The 20778-nt window shown below is 42.9% G+C and overlaps 1 protein-coding gene across 4 annotated transcripts in view; it reads right to left on the bottom strand.

The window, feature by feature from the left end:
* Positions 1 to 20778, bottom strand: part of LOC112562103 (trichohyalin-like) — a 126447-nt gene that overhangs the window by 57039 nt on the left and 48630 nt on the right. For all 4 annotated transcript variants that reach the window (XM_025235113.1, XM_025235112.1, XM_025235110.1 and 1 more), the window contains exons 7-9: positions 5689 to 5811; positions 5234 to 5317; positions 3886 to 3975 (exon numbers count right to left, since the gene is read on the bottom strand). In XM_025235113.1, coding sequence (XP_025090898.1) covers positions 3886 to 3975; positions 5234 to 5317; positions 5689 to 5811 — 297 coding nt within the window. The remainder of the gene's footprint in view (positions 1 to 3885; positions 3976 to 5233; positions 5318 to 5688; positions 5812 to 20778) is intronic.

Here is a 20778-nt window from a genome sequence, read left to right as displayed (position 1 = left end):
AGGCAACCACAGTGGTAATCAAGGCCCAAGATATATCCAGCATAGAATTAGGTGTAAACGTATTAGGTGGTATGAACCACTTAGTGTGTGTGTGTAGGCGCGCGTAAGTAGATTTGTTTGGGTATATATATATATAGATATCAGCATAATTATATAAAAGACCTACAGAATTTACAATGTATGCTTCTGGGATAGTGGAAATAGGAAAACCTCAATGCCTCTGAGAGGGTGAAAGACTAACGTATCTTGTATACTGTATCTTGATATCCATACAAACACGAGAAGTAGTCCCTCACATGTGCATGAGAACACCATTCTAACCTCTTATCATTTCAAGCGCGTGCAGATGTCAACGGATGGGTGGATGGCCAGATGCTCACACATGACAAACAAGCGCCTGAGAACATGAGGTCTTATCTCGTCAATGTTACGCAACGGCACTTACAAAAACCGATCATTTACTAGTGTAAACAAGTAAAACAAGATTTATGCTGAAGGCCGGCCATCCAGCGCACAATCCTGTTCCTCCACAACACAATAAAACCCGGTATTCTCCGGAAGCTTGCGGCTGAAATTGCCGATGCTCACCCGCCACCGAGCGGCAATCTGAGGGATGTACAAGGAAAGACAACCGGAACCTGCAGGGCACAAAAGAAAAGGAAGATAAACGAGGCAGAAGACACTGGCAGCATGCTTTTCTTGCAGCCTTCGTCATAATAAACATCAGCAGCCGCGTCCTGGTGGCGCGATGGACGGTCAGTCTTAAACAAAACCATTTCCTGTCCATAAACACGGCGAGTCTCGTGCAGCCATTTCCTGCTCACGTCCGCTCGCAGCTTTCCTGGGAAGAACTTGTCATACGACGCCTTATAAGCCGATGCATCATAGGGAACTGAATGGAGCTGTGAACAGGTTGGAGGGTATTTACGCAAACACAGAGAGAGAGAGAAAGAATGAGAGAAATAGATGGACAGAAGGTGAAGAGAGGTAAAAATAAAACATTTAAAAAAACCACATGGACAAGACCAGGGAGATCAAGAAAGACAGGTGTATTTCACAGGTTGCAACATGAGTTACAACACGAATATTTTTGAACACGCGATTTAACAAGCTGCACTAGGTTGTGATGTGAACGTTCAAGCTGAAATATGCTTTAAAAAACAAATGAAACAATATTCGCCGTGACGTCATGTTTCAGCGGTTATCCGAGGAAGTGAAACCTCCCAACGATGTAATCCATCAACCGCAGGTACACAGTTCCGGTAAGACTCACATGAGATAAGGATTTCGCACACTTCCTTTAGTTTGTGGAGGTCGTCTTTACTTTCAGATCATGTCCAACGGTGCACTTGCCGTCCCCTCTACAGCTGCAGCAAGACGTCGTGCGACAATGCGGCTCCGCTGCAGCCCGTCATCCAGTGGTGCTCTCAGCAGGCGACCGCTACATTTGAGCCCTCGGTTTTTGTTTTTTTTAAATTATTAATTTTTGTTAGCTTTCATGTCACTAATGGAAGCTTTGCATGTGCTGCGTTCTTGAGGCTGTAATTCGCAGACATTGTCTACAAAGAGAAATTATGTGAATGAGTGACATAGGCCCCCGGTGCTTATGACGACGTGGATGGTCCTTGCATCTACTGGTATTAATTTTTCCTTTTAGAACAAAAAATAGTAAAAGTCCCAACAGGGAGGGAAGTCAAATTAGTGTTAACATCTTTTTGAGTTCTAGGGATTGTCCCCCTACTCCTACCTCCAGGGCACAGCCCCCGATGCCGGGCATGTCTGGCATGTCGACACTCACCGGCGCTGTCCCTGGCGCCATTCAAGCATTTGTCGCTGGCGAGGCCGGAGATCCGACTGGCAGACGGTCCGTGAAAGAAATCACGCAACCAAATTGCACATGCGTGCTTCCGCCTGTGGGCAGCATGGAGGCGATCCAGGGACCGTCCTGCACGGTCCGCACGTGCTCTATTGCGTGCAGCAAGGGGGTGCTCGCTCTACGCCCTTTCAAGATGCGATCAAAAGCTACTGAATTACGATTCAAAATCTTTAACAGATTTCCCCCACTTTACCCCCCAAAAAAAGATTTTTAAAAATAAGCACAAAATGTTTAAAATGCCTGGGTGAGTGTGCGTGACATCACGCCAGACTACAGAGCGGAGAGACCAGCTTGCCCACTGGACCGCACACCTCTATGGCTGCCGCTCCCTACACAAGGTTCAGTCGGCTTCCAGACCTAAGGCAGGCTATCGGTTCCTCCTGTGAAACTCACATGCGCGCATACATAGTAGGTAAAAATAATGTGGAAACGTAAATACACAAATAAAAACATATCTACGCAAACAAGGTTTTAACTGTTGTAACCCGCAGCAAGAATCCGAGAAGCTGTGTAAAAGGTCGGAAGAATAGTCAAAGAAAGAAGGAAACGTGAAGCTGGTGGAGTGGCATGATATGACATCTCAGATGACACGTTCCTGCCGCAGACAAGACACAGACTCTGCATCAGTGATCTCTAACCTGCAGCAAAACCAGCAAACTACTGAAAGGTCGCCGGTTCTCATGTTGCCAATAATCACGTGACCGCGGGAAACTAGCAGAGCCTTGGGGAGGGGCGAGAGTGCGCTGGCGTAAAAGCATCACGACGGGGCGTCAACCGACCACAAACACACATATACCAAAAAACAAAAAAGAAAAGAAAGAAAAAACAGATTATTTAAGGAAATGAAGGTACAGGTTCACGAACATATGCCATTAGCCACGCTGAAAGCAGCAAATCTGACAGCTTCAGCGGACCTGACCAAACTAATTTCTAATTACCGTTGCTCTCTCTCTCTGTTCTTCAGGGTTTGATTCATTAAAGGGCTATATATAGTGCGTTAGCCTTGAGGTTGGTATGGCATGGATTTTTTTATGTCTTTATTGTTGTGAGTGGTGTTCGTGATTTGTAGGGAGGAAGGAAGGGGAGGCTAGTGCGGAGAGGAAATCAATCCGGCTGATGATCGTCGTCGTCGTCGACGGTGAAGTATCAGCGTTACTCAGTGCATCAGCATCCCTTCTCCCACTTCATTGTCTAGTCCCTGGCCACCAAGACGCGCTTCACCATAAAGGCTTAAGCTTGCAAGATGCAGGGAGTAATGTAAATAATTTACAAAGAGTTGGTATTACAGAGCAGTCGAAGACTCGTCAGAACTGGCATTTATCTTAAAAACCCACCTAGATAACGACAGAGGTAATCTGTGGTGACCTCCCCCTCTAGCGAGTCGTACACACACTGACCTCCCCTTCCCGACTGTCTCGCATCTATAGTCTCATCATCATATCATCGCTCAAGATTTCAAAGGAAAATGCATGTGTTACATGTAACAATATGACACAACAATATCTGTTTTACAAGTAACAATATAACACGAACATCAATACCTGTGTTACATGTAACAATATAACATGACAGTAATTCAAGCGTCACAAGTAACTAACTATATAACACACCAAGGATTAAATGATGCTTTTCTCTTGAACATGATCTGGATGCACCGTTATTGGAACATTGAGCAAAAGCAACAGCCAAAGGTCAGATAAAAAGATGAAAGAAATGTGATCAACGCAATCCTGGATAGTGGCCAAATGGATAAATGAAGCCAAAGTTCAGAGCCAGCTTGCAAGAGAGCTTGTATGCTTGCATGGATCATTCACCTCATAAATTTTATAAGTACCTTTACGTATGAAATGAAGACATAAAAGGTCGTGAGAAACAATCGTCTTCTGGTGAAGACACTGTGAGTAGGTAGAAGTGACATCCACATCAAAGGGGACCTGTCTACTGTCAGCCAAAACAACGACAAAAAAAACAAAACAAACAAAAACAAAAAAAAAAACAACCGTACTCACTGTGTCAAAGTCTTTGACCTTTTCCTCGAGTTCAGAAAGCTGTACTGCTAGCTGCGTATTTGTAGCTGATGTGCTGTGTAATTCCTCTTCCTGTAAAACAGCAAAAACAGTGAGCTTGTTAGCTCTTCAAGATCTTCTCACAACAACTGCAGTGCACAACTACACACACCATTGGGCTTCAGCGTCCGTTTACGACCAGATGCTGTCATGCAACAGACAAAGCTGATGTAAAATCGACCTAGAGCAATGTGAATTATTTATCCAGTCTAACAAAATTTTAAAGTGTCTCATATCATTCAACTAACTTTCTTTATATAATCTATGAGAATATGACTTATATTACCAACAAAATTGTGGAAAAGCAATTTTTTTTTTTTAAATTGCACAAAGCTGAAACCTGTGCATTTCATGCTTCGTTGTCTCTTTGTAAACTTCTTATGTAGTTTACAACTCGTTATGTTAGTTTCAATATCAGAAGTAAAACATTTACATTGCATTAGCAAAATTTTTACTGATAAAATGAGTAAATACTCTTCAAAACAATGCGGACAGAAGAAACAAAGGGTAGGCATAATGGATGGTTAATGGCCGCTGTTACTATGCTAAAGATTTTATTTTCAATTTTTCTTTAGCTTGTTTTATTTGCTTAAAGTCGTTGCTCTTGAGCCTTGATGTTGTTACTATTGTATTAGTAAACTCTATAGGGGAGATAAGAAAGCCAGCCTAAATCAGGGTAACTGCTTGCTTCCCTTAGTTTGGCCAGGCTGCCGTTCCTACATCACAAACTAAACTAGCCACATGTGGCACTCTGTCAAGGGTTTAGGCCTAAGACGATGGTATTACACTGACAATCCCTTGTGATCTGAAAACCGATTGAAGCAAGTTTCTGCCTCATTCAATGAAGTATTTTTTTATCAGGACACAAATGTATCTTACATGAAACGCCCCTATATAGCGAACATAGTATGGTGCTCATAAGAAGTAGTAAACTGAAAGCAGTTTACCATTTTCAGAATCTGGAATTTATAATGTTGAGCTCGTAACTTTCTTTCTGCCACCTTTTAAAAAAAATTATTGCTTGTGGGTGTTTAGAGCCAATTTACCATCATATAAAGACTCGAAGAAAAACCAGCAACTGTGCTTCGAGTCGATTTTCACCCAAACTATTATCAGAATTGTTGCATTTTGAAAGTAGTTCATTTCTCCATGATCAAAAATAAAATAGAGAAAAACGACTCTGAAACTTTAGATGTTTCCTTCTACTAAAACACAAAACTTATATTCAAAATCTAAATAAAAAATCAAAATGAAAAGGTAAAAAATATAGCACATTTAACTTAGAACTTACTAATTCTTTGTTGTGTTCTTTAAGCTCAGCAATGGTTCTCCTTAACACCTCACATTCTCTGCTCTTCTGATGCAGGTTTTCTTTCTGAAATAATTTAAACCCTGTAATGTGCATGTACTAGCAAATAACAAGCTAATTAAGTACAATTTTCCTCTTTTTACTTGATGCTAAATCTTTTGTGGGTTTGTTGATTGAGTCATGGCACTTCAAGTACCCTGAAAAAATTATATTAGAAAAGTATGCTAGTTCTATCTCAGTAACATGACCACTTCCCTGAATATCATTATTACTTTAATAACTTAATAATGTGGGTGTTTAGAACCATTTAAGTATTTTTCCCACAAGTACAGTTGGCTTTGGAGAGACTTTTAAATCCCTTCCAGCAACTGTGATGCATGTGCAAAAAGGACGAAGACTTTTTTTTGAAGGGGGGGGAGGAATTAAAATCCAATTACCACATTTTCGCTGTCTTGAAGTGCTTGCTCAAGTTTTTCGATCTCTTTGTGTAGAATTTCATTGGCTGCTTCCAACTCTCGCCGTTGCTGCTCCCGTTCCTGCTCATTCAGCTGTGCTGGTTTCTGCATATACACACAAAGTAAGCATATAAACACCACCAGGTAAGCATATTAGGTTTTCACAAAATCTTTAACAAATTTAAGGGCTTTTAAAAAAAGAAACTATGCCTATAAATAGACCAACATTCAATTCTGCAACTGTCCAACTTTGGTAAGGAAGATATAGGGTGAGATGCATGGTACATCATCTGTCTTCAAGACATATTAAGTGCTAAATGAAGAAACTACCAGAATGTGTTCAGGTTTACAGAATAATTACCATGCATTTTCTGCTTTTAATAAGATGTTGCTTACTCCATACACCTATGCAGTTATATTTTCCAAGAAAATTTTTTTCTATAAAGATTTAAGCACTGTCACACAATTCTTTGTCAAATCTCTGGTGTGACTTCTGTATATGCTTTTATATGTAATCACTCAGTTCCATAATATTTTCTACTGAATCATTTACTAATTCTGTGTATGGCTGATTAAAAAAAGCTTCAGATTAATAGAACTGTTCATTTTACAGTATCCCCAATCTGTTTTTGTACGTTTGAATAGTCTACAATTTGAGTGCATCTTACGCCTTCATACCAATCATTCTCTTTAATAACAAGCAATCAACAAAACGGCAAAGAATATTGCTAGTATTTCAAAATATTTAAATATTACATCATGTAAAGAATACTTCTTAAACTATAATGACTAAAACGCTTAGCATGAAAAATTAGCAATAATATGAACAGTTTTAAAACTGAAAATGTTCCTTCCGTTCATTGTCCCAGCCACAGCGGCAATAAGAGACGCAACCCTTCGCTTTTAATGACTTAGTCACTGCTACAGTTGTGCCCCTTAGATGTCGCTATCGACGAAATGTTGTCTCAAACCAATTATATATTTTTTAAACAGCTTAAGAGATCGTTGTTAGTCATCTGCGTTTAACAATATTCTGTCAGTCTGCTGTCTTCTGCACTGCCACTCTGTCCCTTGACCGGCATCAGTGGTTGGGGGGATCACACGGATAGACGCTGACGGTCCGTCACTTGCCTACTGTGGGCGATAGTCAGGACGACCAGTCCAGTCTTTGACGTTTGTAAGTCAGTTCCTCCTCTGGCCACCGCGGTGTCGGCTACCCTGCAAGGTATGCCTTGAAGGAAAATCTTCGACTGGGTGTCGTCCCGGGTCACGTGGCCCAAAAAAGACCAGCTTACGTCGCCTGACTGTTGAAAGTAGAGGTTCTTGGTGTCCTACGAGCTTGGCCATCTTGTTTCGTACAAAGTCGTTGTGTCTATGTTCTTTGTATGAGATCCGGACAAAATAATGCACATTCCCTTAGAAAATGTCATAGAACGAGGTCGAAAGTGTAATGCGAACTCCTCTAATACAGCCCAGTGTGCAAAATCCACACAAAACGACATTTAATGTAGTCTGCGCTCTAGAGCACACACACACACATACATAACAACCAAAAAGCTACAATTTATTTTTGTAGTGCACCTCTTGACCCGATGACCTTTCGTTGGAGATTCACTGCCACGACAGTGTCCCATGCCGCATCGGAAACGTTCCTGCGAGCCGGTGGCTAGGGCCGCCCCACGTGACTGTGGGAGCTGCTAGCGCACCCAGGGACACCAGTAAAGGTCAGCAGTCTTCAGGCTGCTTGCTGGAGAATTAATCCCGTCCGGAATCATCAAAGGTGAGGCACAACGACCTGTTATCGACTGGTCTCCTCACTTAATGTGGTGCGGCTCCAACCTGTTCTCTTACACGGTGTTTGCAGGGTAGACTGCTAATGGAAAGACCGTGTCGACGATGACAGTGCGAGTGTAAAGCAGGTTCCAGTGCCTGGGAATAGGGTTCGCATCCAGGGACTGGGTGTTGTTTTTTTTTTTTATTTATTTATTTATAAAATATCGGTTTTAGTGAAGCTTACAGGGCGACGCGCATGCACAAGAACGCTTACTTCCGTGCAGTGTCGGACATATCTTGGATCACGCACTGTCCGGCACGGAAGTTAACGCGTTTGCGATGTGATATCCCCCTCGTCCTCCCTCACCACACCTCTTCACACCATACATGTAACGCGCACACCTTGTTGTTTGGCATAAACAGTAAACACATCGACCTTCGTGAATGTATGCTCTTCTCCAACGAGTACAGGATAGTTTAAACACCATCACCGAGCGAGAGACTCATATTGCAAGACTGTCGATCAGAAACCTGTCTTGGAAACTAGGTCTCACTTTCCATCACATCCGCTAATTCTTTCGAGACGCTTGGACATTTACAGTTACAACCATTACAATGCGGAGAACACGTGCTGCCAACGTAATTCGTCCGTTACAATCTCCTAGCGGGCTCAACGACACAGTTTGATTACAACTGTCTAGAGCGATGTAACAGCCAACACAGTTTAACCTGTCCGCTACAATATCCAAATCCATTAGCACATTAGTAATTCAACACGGTCAAGAACAAAAAGCAACTGATAAAGTCAATCGCTTTTACGCTATAGAAATACAACTTTAGGTCAAACTTTCCATATAGAGGATAGAACTGTAACACTGTGTGAGAGAAGACACTACATCCCAATATGTGAATAGTCTTTGAGGTACCAAGAAAGAGACTGAGCAATGTTCAGATATTAGAGACATCGAAAACAAACTTCCAATATCGACTGCAGCTTGCTTAATAACATCAACGTACTGATATTGAACACTAAAGTCATCCCACTGATTCTCTCTCTCTCCATGACTGTGTGCAATGTCCGGAGGCCGGTGCGCGAGGCTGAGATAAAGGATGACACAGAAAGGCAGGCAGGCATGGAGGTACAGACAGACAGCATTCCCTGAAGATGTGACCGCATTAGGATGTCTGTGGCATCACGTGTCAACTGCGCTTCACTCATTGCTCCCTCCAGCACGTACCCTCCATCGGTCGGCCACGCGACGGTCCCAACCCAGCCGCCAGCACGTGCACAGAGCCCGGGTGCCACCAACGTGCTGCAGGTCGTTGCAATCAGCACGTGCCTGGCTCTCCACGCGCACACCAGGAAGGAGGCGGTGCTGAAAGGTGGGGGAGGTTGTTGCCGTCAGGATGATCTCTCTGCCCCGGGGCGATCACAAGGACACAGACCAGATGACTGGTCCGTTCATTTGCTCAGCTGACTTTTTGTGATGCCTGCATCCTGCAGCCTGGACGGCGGGTCGCGCGCTTTCGTCGCCCATCCATGTGGTCTCCCCGTTCGTGGTATGCGTTCATTTCCAGCCATCACAACAAGAGGGCTAACAAGGATTTGAAGGAGAAGACTTCTACGCTGGAACTCTAACGCCCCTGTTGCGACTATTGTCGGCCCTCGGCCCATCGTAAAATATTAGCAGGGCCATTAAATGTCCGCCATAGTCTAACACGTTATCGAGTATGTCATCATGGTTTGAACAGTTGTTTTGCTGTTGTTTTTTTACAGGGTGATCATGTGAACATTTTACCAAACATAGTCACCCATTCCACAACTAGTTTCAATAGGGTTGAGGAGTCCCTTCAGTCGATCTCACAAGGTCGACCAACAGATGGTCAAGAACTAATGTAACAAGAACTTTCAACAGCGAGCGAGTTCGAGCAAATGTCTTGTAAATGGCAGACATTTGGCTTCTAACAATTAATATCTCGGTGACATTACACTTAATAAACATCTTGAGGATGTTCTGTAAGCAACAGACATCTTGGTTATCCTTTAGAATTACTGAACATTTTGGTGATACTAATAAGCAACAGACATCGTAGCTAATTTTGTTGTTCTTGTATCAGAATCTGAATGCCATAGGACACAAAGTAGGAGTAGTTTAAACATAAATCACTGCTACGCTGAGCCACCCGAGTGCAAAAATAAAAGAAAAGTAAAAAAGCTAGCACACTTTCTCGGTTCATTCATTTATTTATTCGCTGATTTATTCAATTATTCATTGGCACCGCATTTCTTTCTTCATAAACCATCAAATGCATACATCGATAAAAAAATATAAAAAACTGAAGACGACAGCGAGTCGCATGTCGATATCGAAGTCTGATAATGATAAATCAGTTTTAGAGTACTTTATATCTGCATGGCGATCATCAAATCATCGTTGGACGCAAGTAAAACTGAACTGTTCACTGTCATATGGAGAACGAATTTCTCCCTCAGCTACAGGACGAGCCAAAGATGCGACATGTAAATGGACATTGAAAGAGGCCAACATCAACAGTCGCCACTGAATGGATGTCGTCCTTCATTTTCACAACATGCCAACGACAGCGGACAGAATAGCTGCATGATGTAGATTGATGGCTTCTGGTATTGAGGCCCCGTCCACCGCGGTGGCTGATATCAGGACCGCAAAAACAAATGCTTGGTAAATTGTTATTCTTTGATGTGAAGTTAGAATTTGCTCTGATCTTTTCAAAACAATATTAATCTGCTTTAAAACGTTTAGCATGATGGACATGTGGTGCCAAGTTTTGGAATCAGTTACGGAATGAGGCAGATTTCTAGTACCTTACACATGTGCACAACTGAGCTCAAGACAGCAGAAGCATAAACAAATTTATTTCTTGTTTAAAGCAAAGGAAAATGTCTAATGAAAACTGGACAAAGGACACAAAAGAGTATAAGGAAGAGAGTGAGGAAACATGGAGGAAGAAGTGAAAGAGATGAATGTGAAAGACAGCCGAGGGAGAGAATAAGCTCAAAGAAAAAGTCCGCTACCGATGGAAGATTGGAATTCAATCACTTTTTTCTTAATTATATAAAAAAAAATTGAGTCCAACTGGAAGCTAGCAGATTGGTGGTGGATGTGGTGAAGGAACACATAGTTGGGCAGAAGAAATGTTTGACAGCTGATCGATTCCCTTGCCGTCAACCCCTTGTGTGGGCTCTGGGCTGCTGTTCCCTCACAAAAAGAAAAGAAAAAAAAGCCACTAAATAATAGGACTGGGAGCGCATCGGGCAGACAAGCAGGAATCCTCCACGCATTTACGTGTCACACGAGAGTTAGGGTCTGTCGGAAGTTCTATCAAACGGGGATATCTCGGCCTGAAGTATGCACCGGTCGGTGAGGACGAGATGTGCTGGTTTGTTTGTTTGTGTTTTTGTTGTTGTTTGTTTGTTTTTAATGCATAAGGAATGTCCTTGTATGTAAATGGATTTTTTTTACAATACTTTCATCCTCTTTTGGTGTTTCAAAAGTACTTTGTCAAAACAGGAATAAACAACCCATACACTTGCCACTAAGTCCATTAAACAAATAACGAACAATCTCAGCTGGTGTAGAACGCTGTCGAGGTTCACCCAATAATTTGATTTCTAAACAAACATAATAGTCTGAAGTAGTAATTACTGTTTATTAAGATTACAAACTGGTATAGCTCGGTCAGCTCTTAGCAACAATTACTTTTTTAAAAAACATTTGATCTGTCTGCCAAATAAAAACATAAACGGAAACTTCAGAGCAGGGAGCTGCCTTGCTCAAGATCGCCAGCTGTGTACAGATTATTCCAGGGCTGATTTTTGAGGGGAGAGCGAGACGCTACCAACAGAAAAAAGGCAGGCAGCAAACAGGCATCTTCATGAATAACTCATGAACAGCAAGCCGACAGCGATGGGCAGCAGCGAAGGAAATTAACCAAAGGATCTTCAGCCCGTTGTGACGAGAACTTCTAGTGATGTCTGCGCATGCGTACGAACGCTTTTTAGAGAGAGAGCTACGGAGGAAGATGCGGAGATGGAGGAAGGGAGCTTGTGCCAGTCTGCATGCACGATATATGCCAAAGATTGTCAACAAGTTTATATTTTTGTGTTAAGCTCGTTACGTCAACGCCTTCAAAAACGGTCAAATCTCCATTACGTGCAAAAATTCCGTTCCTCATTTCCACACTTTTCTTTATGAAATCGGATAATGGCTTCTCTCTATTCGTAAAACGAAGAAACTGTTCAAGTCATCCTTCGCAGCAGGACGGTGCCATGCACGACCAGTGGTATTTGCTGGGGGAGGGGATGAAGTGTGGGTCGCCGTCCGCTGAAGCTTGCCAGTGCCAGTACAAACACGATTACATTCCTCCCACAAACAAATCAACGGTCTGTGACTGTAAACCCCACCCTCGTCCCCTAAACCATCCCAGTTCCACACGCATCAGGCAGTTCAGACGAAGTTTGTCCTCAAGAACCAATTAGCAGTGGTTGTATCACGGTGAGCACTGGTCAGTGGTCACATTTGTCACGCAGCCAACGTGACGGGAAGCTGCTGTTGCTATAGGTTTCCGCGTGTTCATCAGGCCTTCTCTTCATTACTGCTGCTGTAACAACTACATCTTCTTTGACATCGTCGTCGTCGTCGTCGTCGTCTACAGCTGGTGCTGCTCGCCTGTGCTGAGCTTCAAAGCCGACATTACCAGCAAAGGACGATTACCTCGGCTGCAGTCTCATGACGTGCGTGTTCAGGTGTTAGAACAGGTGTGTGGAAGTCCGGCCCGCGGGCCACATAAGGTCCGCGAACTCTTTTGATCAGGCCCGGCCAAGGCAACCGTAGGTGAGACTCGAAACTCAATAAATTCAGGAGTGTTTTTCATAGCAACATAAACTTATATTATTCGAATTACAATAATAACGTAAATTTTGAGGGACAAAGAATTAATGTTCATTACTGGATAGACAGGGACACATACGAGTACATGATGGGTCAGACATGTATGCTTCTCCTCGACTACCCGCGGTCTGTCTGCCTGTATTGCGATGACTCAGACTACAGCTAGCGCCAGGCAGGCTAGGATTGTACATGATCACTTCAAAAGTGTGGCGAAACTACGGTTCTGGACCAAATATATAGCAGGCTAATTTTTAAGCTGATATTTCTGCATGGCCCGCGAAAGATGAAATTTGTTGTCTTAATGTCCCTTGGGGGAAAAAAGGTTCTGTACCTCTGTGTTCGAAAGACAATCCAGACGGACAACAGGGGTCAGGTCACCACAACGCGTGTGCACCCGCCGATGCACACCCACCCCACACAGCCTCTCGCTTCCTTGGCGGGTGTACACAGTACACCATACAGATCACATGGGCTGGACCGGCCAGTAAAGTGGTTTACACCATCGACATGGGCTATAGTTGGGCCGGGCTTTTCCTGTTTAACCGCTTGCATCACAAAATGTTAAGAAGATCTGTCTTTGGCGGACAGAAATCCAAATTTACTTGTTACACATTACGATTATCAGTCTCTAAGACAGGGAGCTGTTGCTAATTAATCGACTTGTGCCACTTGTCCAGTCCGTTATTGTCGACCACTGAGAAGAAAATGCTGTGAGTGCTTGACAGCCACTGCTAGTGAGCCGCAATTGATGGTTACCCAAGCGACAGATCTCTGCCGCTGCTTATTAGAACGACTAAATCGCTGAGATCAAGCTTGACATGCCCAAAACGACCGGGGAGAGAAGGAGAAAATAAGAAAAACTCATCATCAGCGAAAATCCATTTCGGACCCAGACTTGTTGCCTGGGCGACACCACCATCTGGGAGTCCTAAATCAAAGCCCTTCATGAGGTGCGGATTTACACTTGGCTTCCGATTTGCCCTTCTTCCCGCGCACCACTTCCGGCTGTCCAAAACGAGGCTCTGTGGCTACGAAGAAAGAATGGTTGACAGTTCCGCATGAAAGGTCACAGGCACCGATTTGAGCTGATCTGTCCAGAAAATGTTGCCATCAACTGAAGTAAGATCTGTTTAGTATCACTGCAACAGCCAGGGTTAAAAGTAATAACATAAAAGTAATCGTTCTAACTGTTAAAGTACCTGCATTCTGCAGTGGTTAGTTATTCAATTCAGTGAGTGAAGCGCGAGGCTGGTGGTATTTGCACTTTCTCACGGACAGAGATGGTTGCAGATACGAACATCGCAGCTGGCAATCATTTTAAGCTTAGTTGATAATTAAGTGAAACGTTCGGATCAAGGGAACCGAGAGAAATAGGAAACAAATCACAAAAAGGCAAAAATAAGTTTCTTTGTAAAGAAAGAGTCTAATCACACACACATTCGGTAAGCGATGAGCCCATATAGTCGTCTTTACGACCTTAGCCTCACCAGCAAATCACGTGCTGCGGCCTGGGCTGCGTGACGTGACCCCGTACGTCCAGCTACGTCTTGGAGACGTTGTCTCAGGGTCCGGCATACATCACAGCGGTCCTGACTGCGCTCCAGAGATTTCTCCGCTTCAACCATCGCATCTATACCAGGGTGGAGTATTTATCTCCAAGTGGAGGATACATTGTTTTAATATACGCAATACTGATTGCCGCTAGAAATAACTCGCCAAAATACATGTAAATATCAGCCCATCTTGCAAAAAAGTTGCTCAGTCACAAGTATTAACGCATCTGTGAAAGAGTTGCCAAATTACATTGCCAGGGGTAACCAGCATTAACTCCGCCCTATGAAAAGAAAGTAAGGGTCATCAAAGTAGCTACAAGCTCTATGCCATTTAGACATTCTAAGAATGTGGCCTGAGGCATGAAAAGCAATGGAATTCCAAATGTCTGATGAATGAAAAACACTGGTATTCATAGACGTCTAGTGCTATGCAGGAAATAAAATAAAATTTCAAATGACTAAAGAGGTCTTCTATTTTTCTTTGTTTCTGTAATGCAACATTGTCCCCATAAGCTATAAGAAAGTTTTACTAACACACTTCCTCCCGACAGTCCAGGTACGGAAGATGTGGATGTTTGTTCAACTAATCTGTGCCCTACAAATTTCTCCCAGAAATCATGCCCCGAGTCTCACCCTAACCTTTCAAAATCCCGCCAAGATTCTCTTTAGTCGGCCGTCTGGAAACATCTGCATGGTTATGAATGGCACTTGCAGGCCTCCTTACACTAGCGACCTAATCCTTTCGGAAGTGGCCTTTCCGACTCAGTTCTTTGCTCCTAACAACAACCTTCCCTCTGGAAGCAAGACAATCGTTAATTCCTGGCTGCTTTTTAGCACTCCATTAGAAACCATGCGAGCTTGCTGCAACTGAGAGCCCTCCAAGAGTCCACGGAACTGCTGGAGATCGATACAGCAAGGCGAGAGAGAGAGAGAGAACTTAAGTGTGTATGACTGAAGTCTATAAAGCCATACAGCAAATGCGACTGGTAGCAGTCTTTCAAGAACATATAGTTCGGACATGGCATAATAAGAAAAAAGTTCAAAGCAGGCGCGATCAAAAGAATAGAAATAAAAGGAAAGCAAAACAGAACGGGAAAATTAAGCCCGAAAGAACCAAAGACGAAAGAATAAATGAACTCAGCAATGCACAATGGAAAAAAAATAGACAGTGAATAAATAATTTTCTCTCAATTTATTAATCAATCATTCAACACAAAATATTCAATAAACAACAACTGAAGGCAGAAAACATCCGTCTGAAATATCCTAGGAAACAAAAACAAAGCAAACAAGCAAGTGATAAGACAAACAAAAAAGCTAAACTCGACATTGCCGCGACAAAAACAAAAACACAAAACAAAGAAGCTTTCAGAATCAAAAAGTGTTTTTACGCTGGTGAGGTCCGTAAAACAAATGTGTTTGTTGTTTGTACACAGCGTTGTTTGCCGAATGCCCGTGGAAACTAAGATTCCAGGTCCGCCTGCGAACAACTGGTTTTTCTCCTGCCTCGAGACGATAATATTATTTGTAAGAAAAGAAACTTCGTCTTGGCAAAGTTTATGTCTGATGGTCATGTAAAAATCGGCCAAACAAAGTCACACATTTAACAATGCTCTCGGTTGTTAACCGGACAAATATATATAAAAGCTTGCCCAAATTTAGCAAAGTTTTTATGTGATGGTTAAATAAAACCTTCACCAAACTTGGTCAAACCTTTGGTCATATTTGTGCATCTTTAGCTTGAAGGTCTGTCTTCACCGAGCAAACGAACGATGGACCACAGATGCCAAAGATGCGTGTAAAGGTCAAGGAAACCAACGGTTATTTAAGCGACCGTTTGGGACATCGGTCACAATGCTCAGTCCACACTTGTTTGCTACCCTGCCAATACATTTACCAGTACAACGGGACTTTGTGACTTTGGGATTCGGCATTTTTCCAGGCTAAGAACGTGTTTTCTGATTGGCAGAACGTGGTCACGTGTCATGTGTCTGCTGCTTAATGAGTGTTATATGGCTTACAGTGTTTCTTCCGTTTTTCCATTCGTCCGTTGAGCACAGCTTTTAAAAAATCTGATCTGTAAAAGTACATACACGGTCATTGACATCTCTCTCTCTCTGCTGCGTGCGTGCGTGTGTGCGTGCAGAATTAGCCTGTATACACGCTAGCCGTGCATGTCCAAATGTGACTTTTACTAACAATCTGTGATCTGATCTTGTGCTCTTCCGTGGACCACAGAAAGATTAGATAAGCCTTTCTATCTCCTTTTCGTACCCATCAGCCTCAAGAAAAGTACCACGGAAATGTGCATCGGAAAATGAAAACAATTAAACTGCTTTCATAAAATTCTAAACACCTTATAGCCTTGTCTTTAGATTAACCCTAGGTAACTAAAAGAGAAACACAAGACAGATGGGGAAAATTTTTGAACAAAACACACAAACACGATCTGCGACAAACTAAAAACTGTAACCAATAATTATTTCGTAACAAGAGCCTACTGGGAGGCATCCGAAGAAACGGGGGAAAAAACCAGGCAAGAAAGCATAGATCGATGGCACCCACAAAACACTGGCTTTTAACAGAATGTCAGAGCGCAAAAGTATTTTTTAAGTTATTTAAGCTCTGGCACTGCAGCCCTAGACTGGGGCTTCGTTTGTGCTTCTCCTCCACAGACAGTGCTGCAGCATCCCTCGCTCCAGCGCCGAGTGCACAGGATGCGCATTACCCACAGTGCACTTCGATCCGCGTGCAAATGTCGCGAGATGATGGGAGGAAAGTGGGGCGCGGCGATGGATGCACGGCGCCGCTGAACTTTCCGTGCGCTTCTCGCCGCCATCATCGGATCTGTCGTTTTCACCACCTTCCACACTTTTCTCCTTTTGCGGCAATTAACGATTTTCCACCAGGCGAGAGGACGCGGGATGGTGTTTGGTGACTGGTAGTCAGGTCGAGGTGTGGAGAGGGAGAATTACGAGTTTGTACGGGAAAGTCCTATCAGTTTCTTTAGCCGTTCTACAAACCGTCTACGATGTATGTATTCACACAAGTATTATGTTCGAACATTTTTTTTCTTCCTGTTGAGATAAGACTTTATCCCAGAGGGCAATTAGAGGCAACTCTATATGGAAGCACAACAACAAAACAACAATACCACAACATATTCATATCCGCTGCACAAATCGACTGTCGTATATTCATGGTTCCTATTTACATAGTAATACATTTATCTGCACTCAGCAACATTTAGAAGTCGCACGGTCGAAACAACAAAGGACAGGCCCAGTCTGTTGATCCTGGATGCAGGTACACGGAATTGGCGGCCCGAGGGAAGTTGAAAAAAATTCTCCTGACAAGACATGCATGTCATCACGAAGAACTTCAGACACTTTCAGAAGTTTCTGCCTGTTATCAAAGTCTGAAGAGCCCTCTGGGTTGTCCCAGTAACTTTGGAGCAGGTGGATACAACACGATGTGAGCTGCTCTTGTCCTTCACCAATCAACTTATTTGATGCAATGACTCACATTTCGAAGAAATTGGTCAAACAACTGTGGCTTATTTATGAGCGGTTAGATGAAAAACATGGACATGTCTGGAGTTTATTTTGTCGCGGCCTCGTAACTTTGACTGTTTGTGGTTATTTTCCTCCAACGCAAGAAACAAATAACCATGCGCTCTAACACCGCCAAGTGCTAGATACTGATGTCTGTTATACTCAAAGCAACAACGCCGGAGCTACAGCAATCACTCTCTTTCTAATGCCCCCTCAAGCCACATCCACCCAGTCCACTCAACAACAAAAAAAATTTTAAAAAACCCACACAGCCTCTCTCTCCCCAACATACACACTATACATAAATTATTGGTGCCTGATGCTCATTGATTCGAAAGCAAACTCTGTAAGTTGACTTTTATATTCCGCTTTGCTTTGTTAATATTATGTTTGAATCTTCCCCATGTCACAGTCACAAAGTCAGTGACATTAAAGGTTTCAAGCGTCAATACTCGCTTCTCTCTCATACTGTCATCGCGAAGTGAAGTAACCCACGTCGACAGTTTTATTGTAAAGTCGTGTCGACTCGACTAAAGCGTTCGTACCCGACCGGTTTAGTATATTAGGTCACAGCAATCGACATTTCAACCGAATTTCTCAATAGATGTTCCATACCAGAACAGTGTTCGACTGACGCCTAATGGAACCAGAGCCAAACTTCACAAACAGAAACACACAAATCACATGCACGTTAAATCGAAGCACGAAAATCACACTTCACAAATAACTACGCCAATCATGCACAAAGAAATCTCATGCACATCACGTTCAAGTATCACAAATACACCAATCACACGCAAACAAACCTCAGGTACACAAATCACATGCATACAAATCACACGTACTCAGATGCCACCTCCATATCGGTTTCCACTGTGAATGAACATTTCCTGTGGCTGAACACTCGGGTGGGTTCCCTGCACGCGATCCGAGTTAACGGACATCCAATGGTTGGGGTGGTGGGGTGGATGACGTCTGCAGCCCAGCTGTTAAACATCACAGCGCAATCTTGCTAGGAAATTGAGCAAGGAATTAAAATCCAACCCGTGACAATCCTGACTTGAAAATAATGAGAAGAAGGAAGAAGAAAAGGAGGCGATAAACCGGCGATGGTGGTGAAGACATTTAGGTGGCGATCGCTGTGGGGGCGAAATGTCAGGTGGCGGGCCTCTGACAAATGATCTGCAAGTAAAGATGCTCAGAGAGGCAGGAAACTCCAGAGACACAAGAGAGAGCCAAGATTACCAGGGGAAAGGCCAGATGGTGTCACATGATCGACGCTCTGCACGAGGTGATCAAAAAGATGAGCCAGAGTTGGAGAAAAGATTCGACACATGATCGGATGGTAAAGATAAAAAAATCTCGAAAAGATAGTTTGGAGCCGTGAATGATGGTCAGGGAGATAGGCTATTAGATAGAGAACCACAAAAAAAAATACAACTTAAGCATTCGCACAAAGAAGAGAATCAAAAAAGGTAAATCAGATTAGCGCTGTCTGCTTACGCGTGATGACAATAAACAGATAACGTAGATAACGAACAAAATGCTCGAGAGTCTAGTTTTGTTGTTTTGGTTTGTTTATTTGTTTGTTTTTGTTGTTTTTTTTTTGGGTGGGGTGAAGTTTTTTTCTGTTGACTAGGTAAAGCTTAATGCAAGATACTATTTCTGAAAATCTGGGTGATCGTCCATTCCCGAGATGCACGCCTCGCCATCACCAAGAGGTCAAAATTGTGACAACATATTTGTGGAGAAAGGATTAAGATATGCCCCAGTTGTCCCAATGGTTAAAGCCTTCACAATGTAGGAATCCGTGTACAATCCTGACGTCTGTGTTGTTGACTCATTGCGCATGCTTGTTGCACGCTCTACCTCTCCCTCCATCTCCACCTTGCCCTTAGCTCGCAGCCATCTTGAGCTTGTGCTGCCACCATTGATCCAAGACAAAAAGAAAAGTCTAGAGACCTCTCTTTTTCTTCCTCCATTCCCTCCTTGCCCTTTAAAAATAAATATCTTGCCATTGCGGATCAAGATCAAAGCATACAACTTGTCTGCTATAAAAGGATTATTTACTGGGATTCGCAAAAAAAAATCTGGGCTTTGTATTTACTGGTTTGCTTTGAGATCATCTGGACATCAGAAGTCTGGGTTTTTATCAATGTCATTAAATGAAAGTCTGACTGTCTCGTCTTTCCCTCCCCCTCACCTTCTCTCTCACTTCCTCTTTTTCCTTTTTATTCTTGCTATTATTTTCTGGGCAAAAAAATGATTGAAATACGCGTGGGAAGTTGGAGAGAGAAAGAGGTAGAGAGAAAAATAATGGAGAGCGATGGAGAGTGGTGATACAGAATTAAGAACACATTTATGGTCTGGTGTCACATTATTGTAGAAATCGAGCAGAAATTGCGTAACCCTGACAATAATTTGTTAACCTCATTATCTGGTTCTGGAATGAGACAAAAATAAAGATATTATATTGTCAAATTTAAGAATTTCAGTCTATCACACACGTGCATTAGCGCGCTAACACACACACACACAGCTAAACCCTTCTCTCTTTCTCTCTCTCCTTCGTGAAAACAGTAAGCTTGAAAGCGAGCCCATCTAACAAACAAAGAGGGAACAGCACAAACTTTCGGAACTTCTTTTTTTAAAGGAGCACATTTTTTGAGGGAAAACTCTCCATGTGTTTTAATCTCTCAGTTTTCGCTTGCCCAGGTATGCTTTTGCCCGAGCCAATCAAAAGGAAAGCGTCTTAATTTGAACAATAAACACAACGGGCGAGCGGTTCGACAAGATGATTAATGAGCTTTGTGTGCAGCCAGGTGTTCGTCACTGTTGCTTCAAGGCTTTGAAAAGCAGACCGACATGCTTTGCACTGACCGCGAGGTGTGGCTTGTGACCGCGGTTGTGGATAGTCCCACAGTACAAGAACGTGCAAGAGACATTCGACATCATGATACACCGTACACACACACACACTCACTATATTCACTCGATTGCAAGTTTTACTCAAAGTTGGATGCTCTTTTCGTGTTATCGTGATAACCATCAAAGATTGCCGTATTTGACAGAAATATTACCATATTTTTTCAGGTACTCAAGACTTTCAGCACACACGCACACGCAAACACACATTTACTCAGTTGCAAGCGCTACTCACGCTCGTGCACACATCCTGGCATCAAGGAAACTATTAGAGACTGTCATCAGACACTTCACAAATTTCAACAAGGTCAATACTGCCAGGACCATTACAAGTTT

This window comes from Pomacea canaliculata, linkage group LG4 (genome assembly GCF_003073045.1).
Source record: "Pomacea canaliculata isolate SZHN2017 linkage group LG4, ASM307304v1, whole genome shotgun sequence".
Lineage (NCBI taxonomy): Eukaryota > Metazoa > Mollusca > Gastropoda > Architaenioglossa > Ampullariidae > Pomacea > Pomacea canaliculata.
This window is presented reverse-complemented; position numbering and strand designations above follow the sequence as displayed.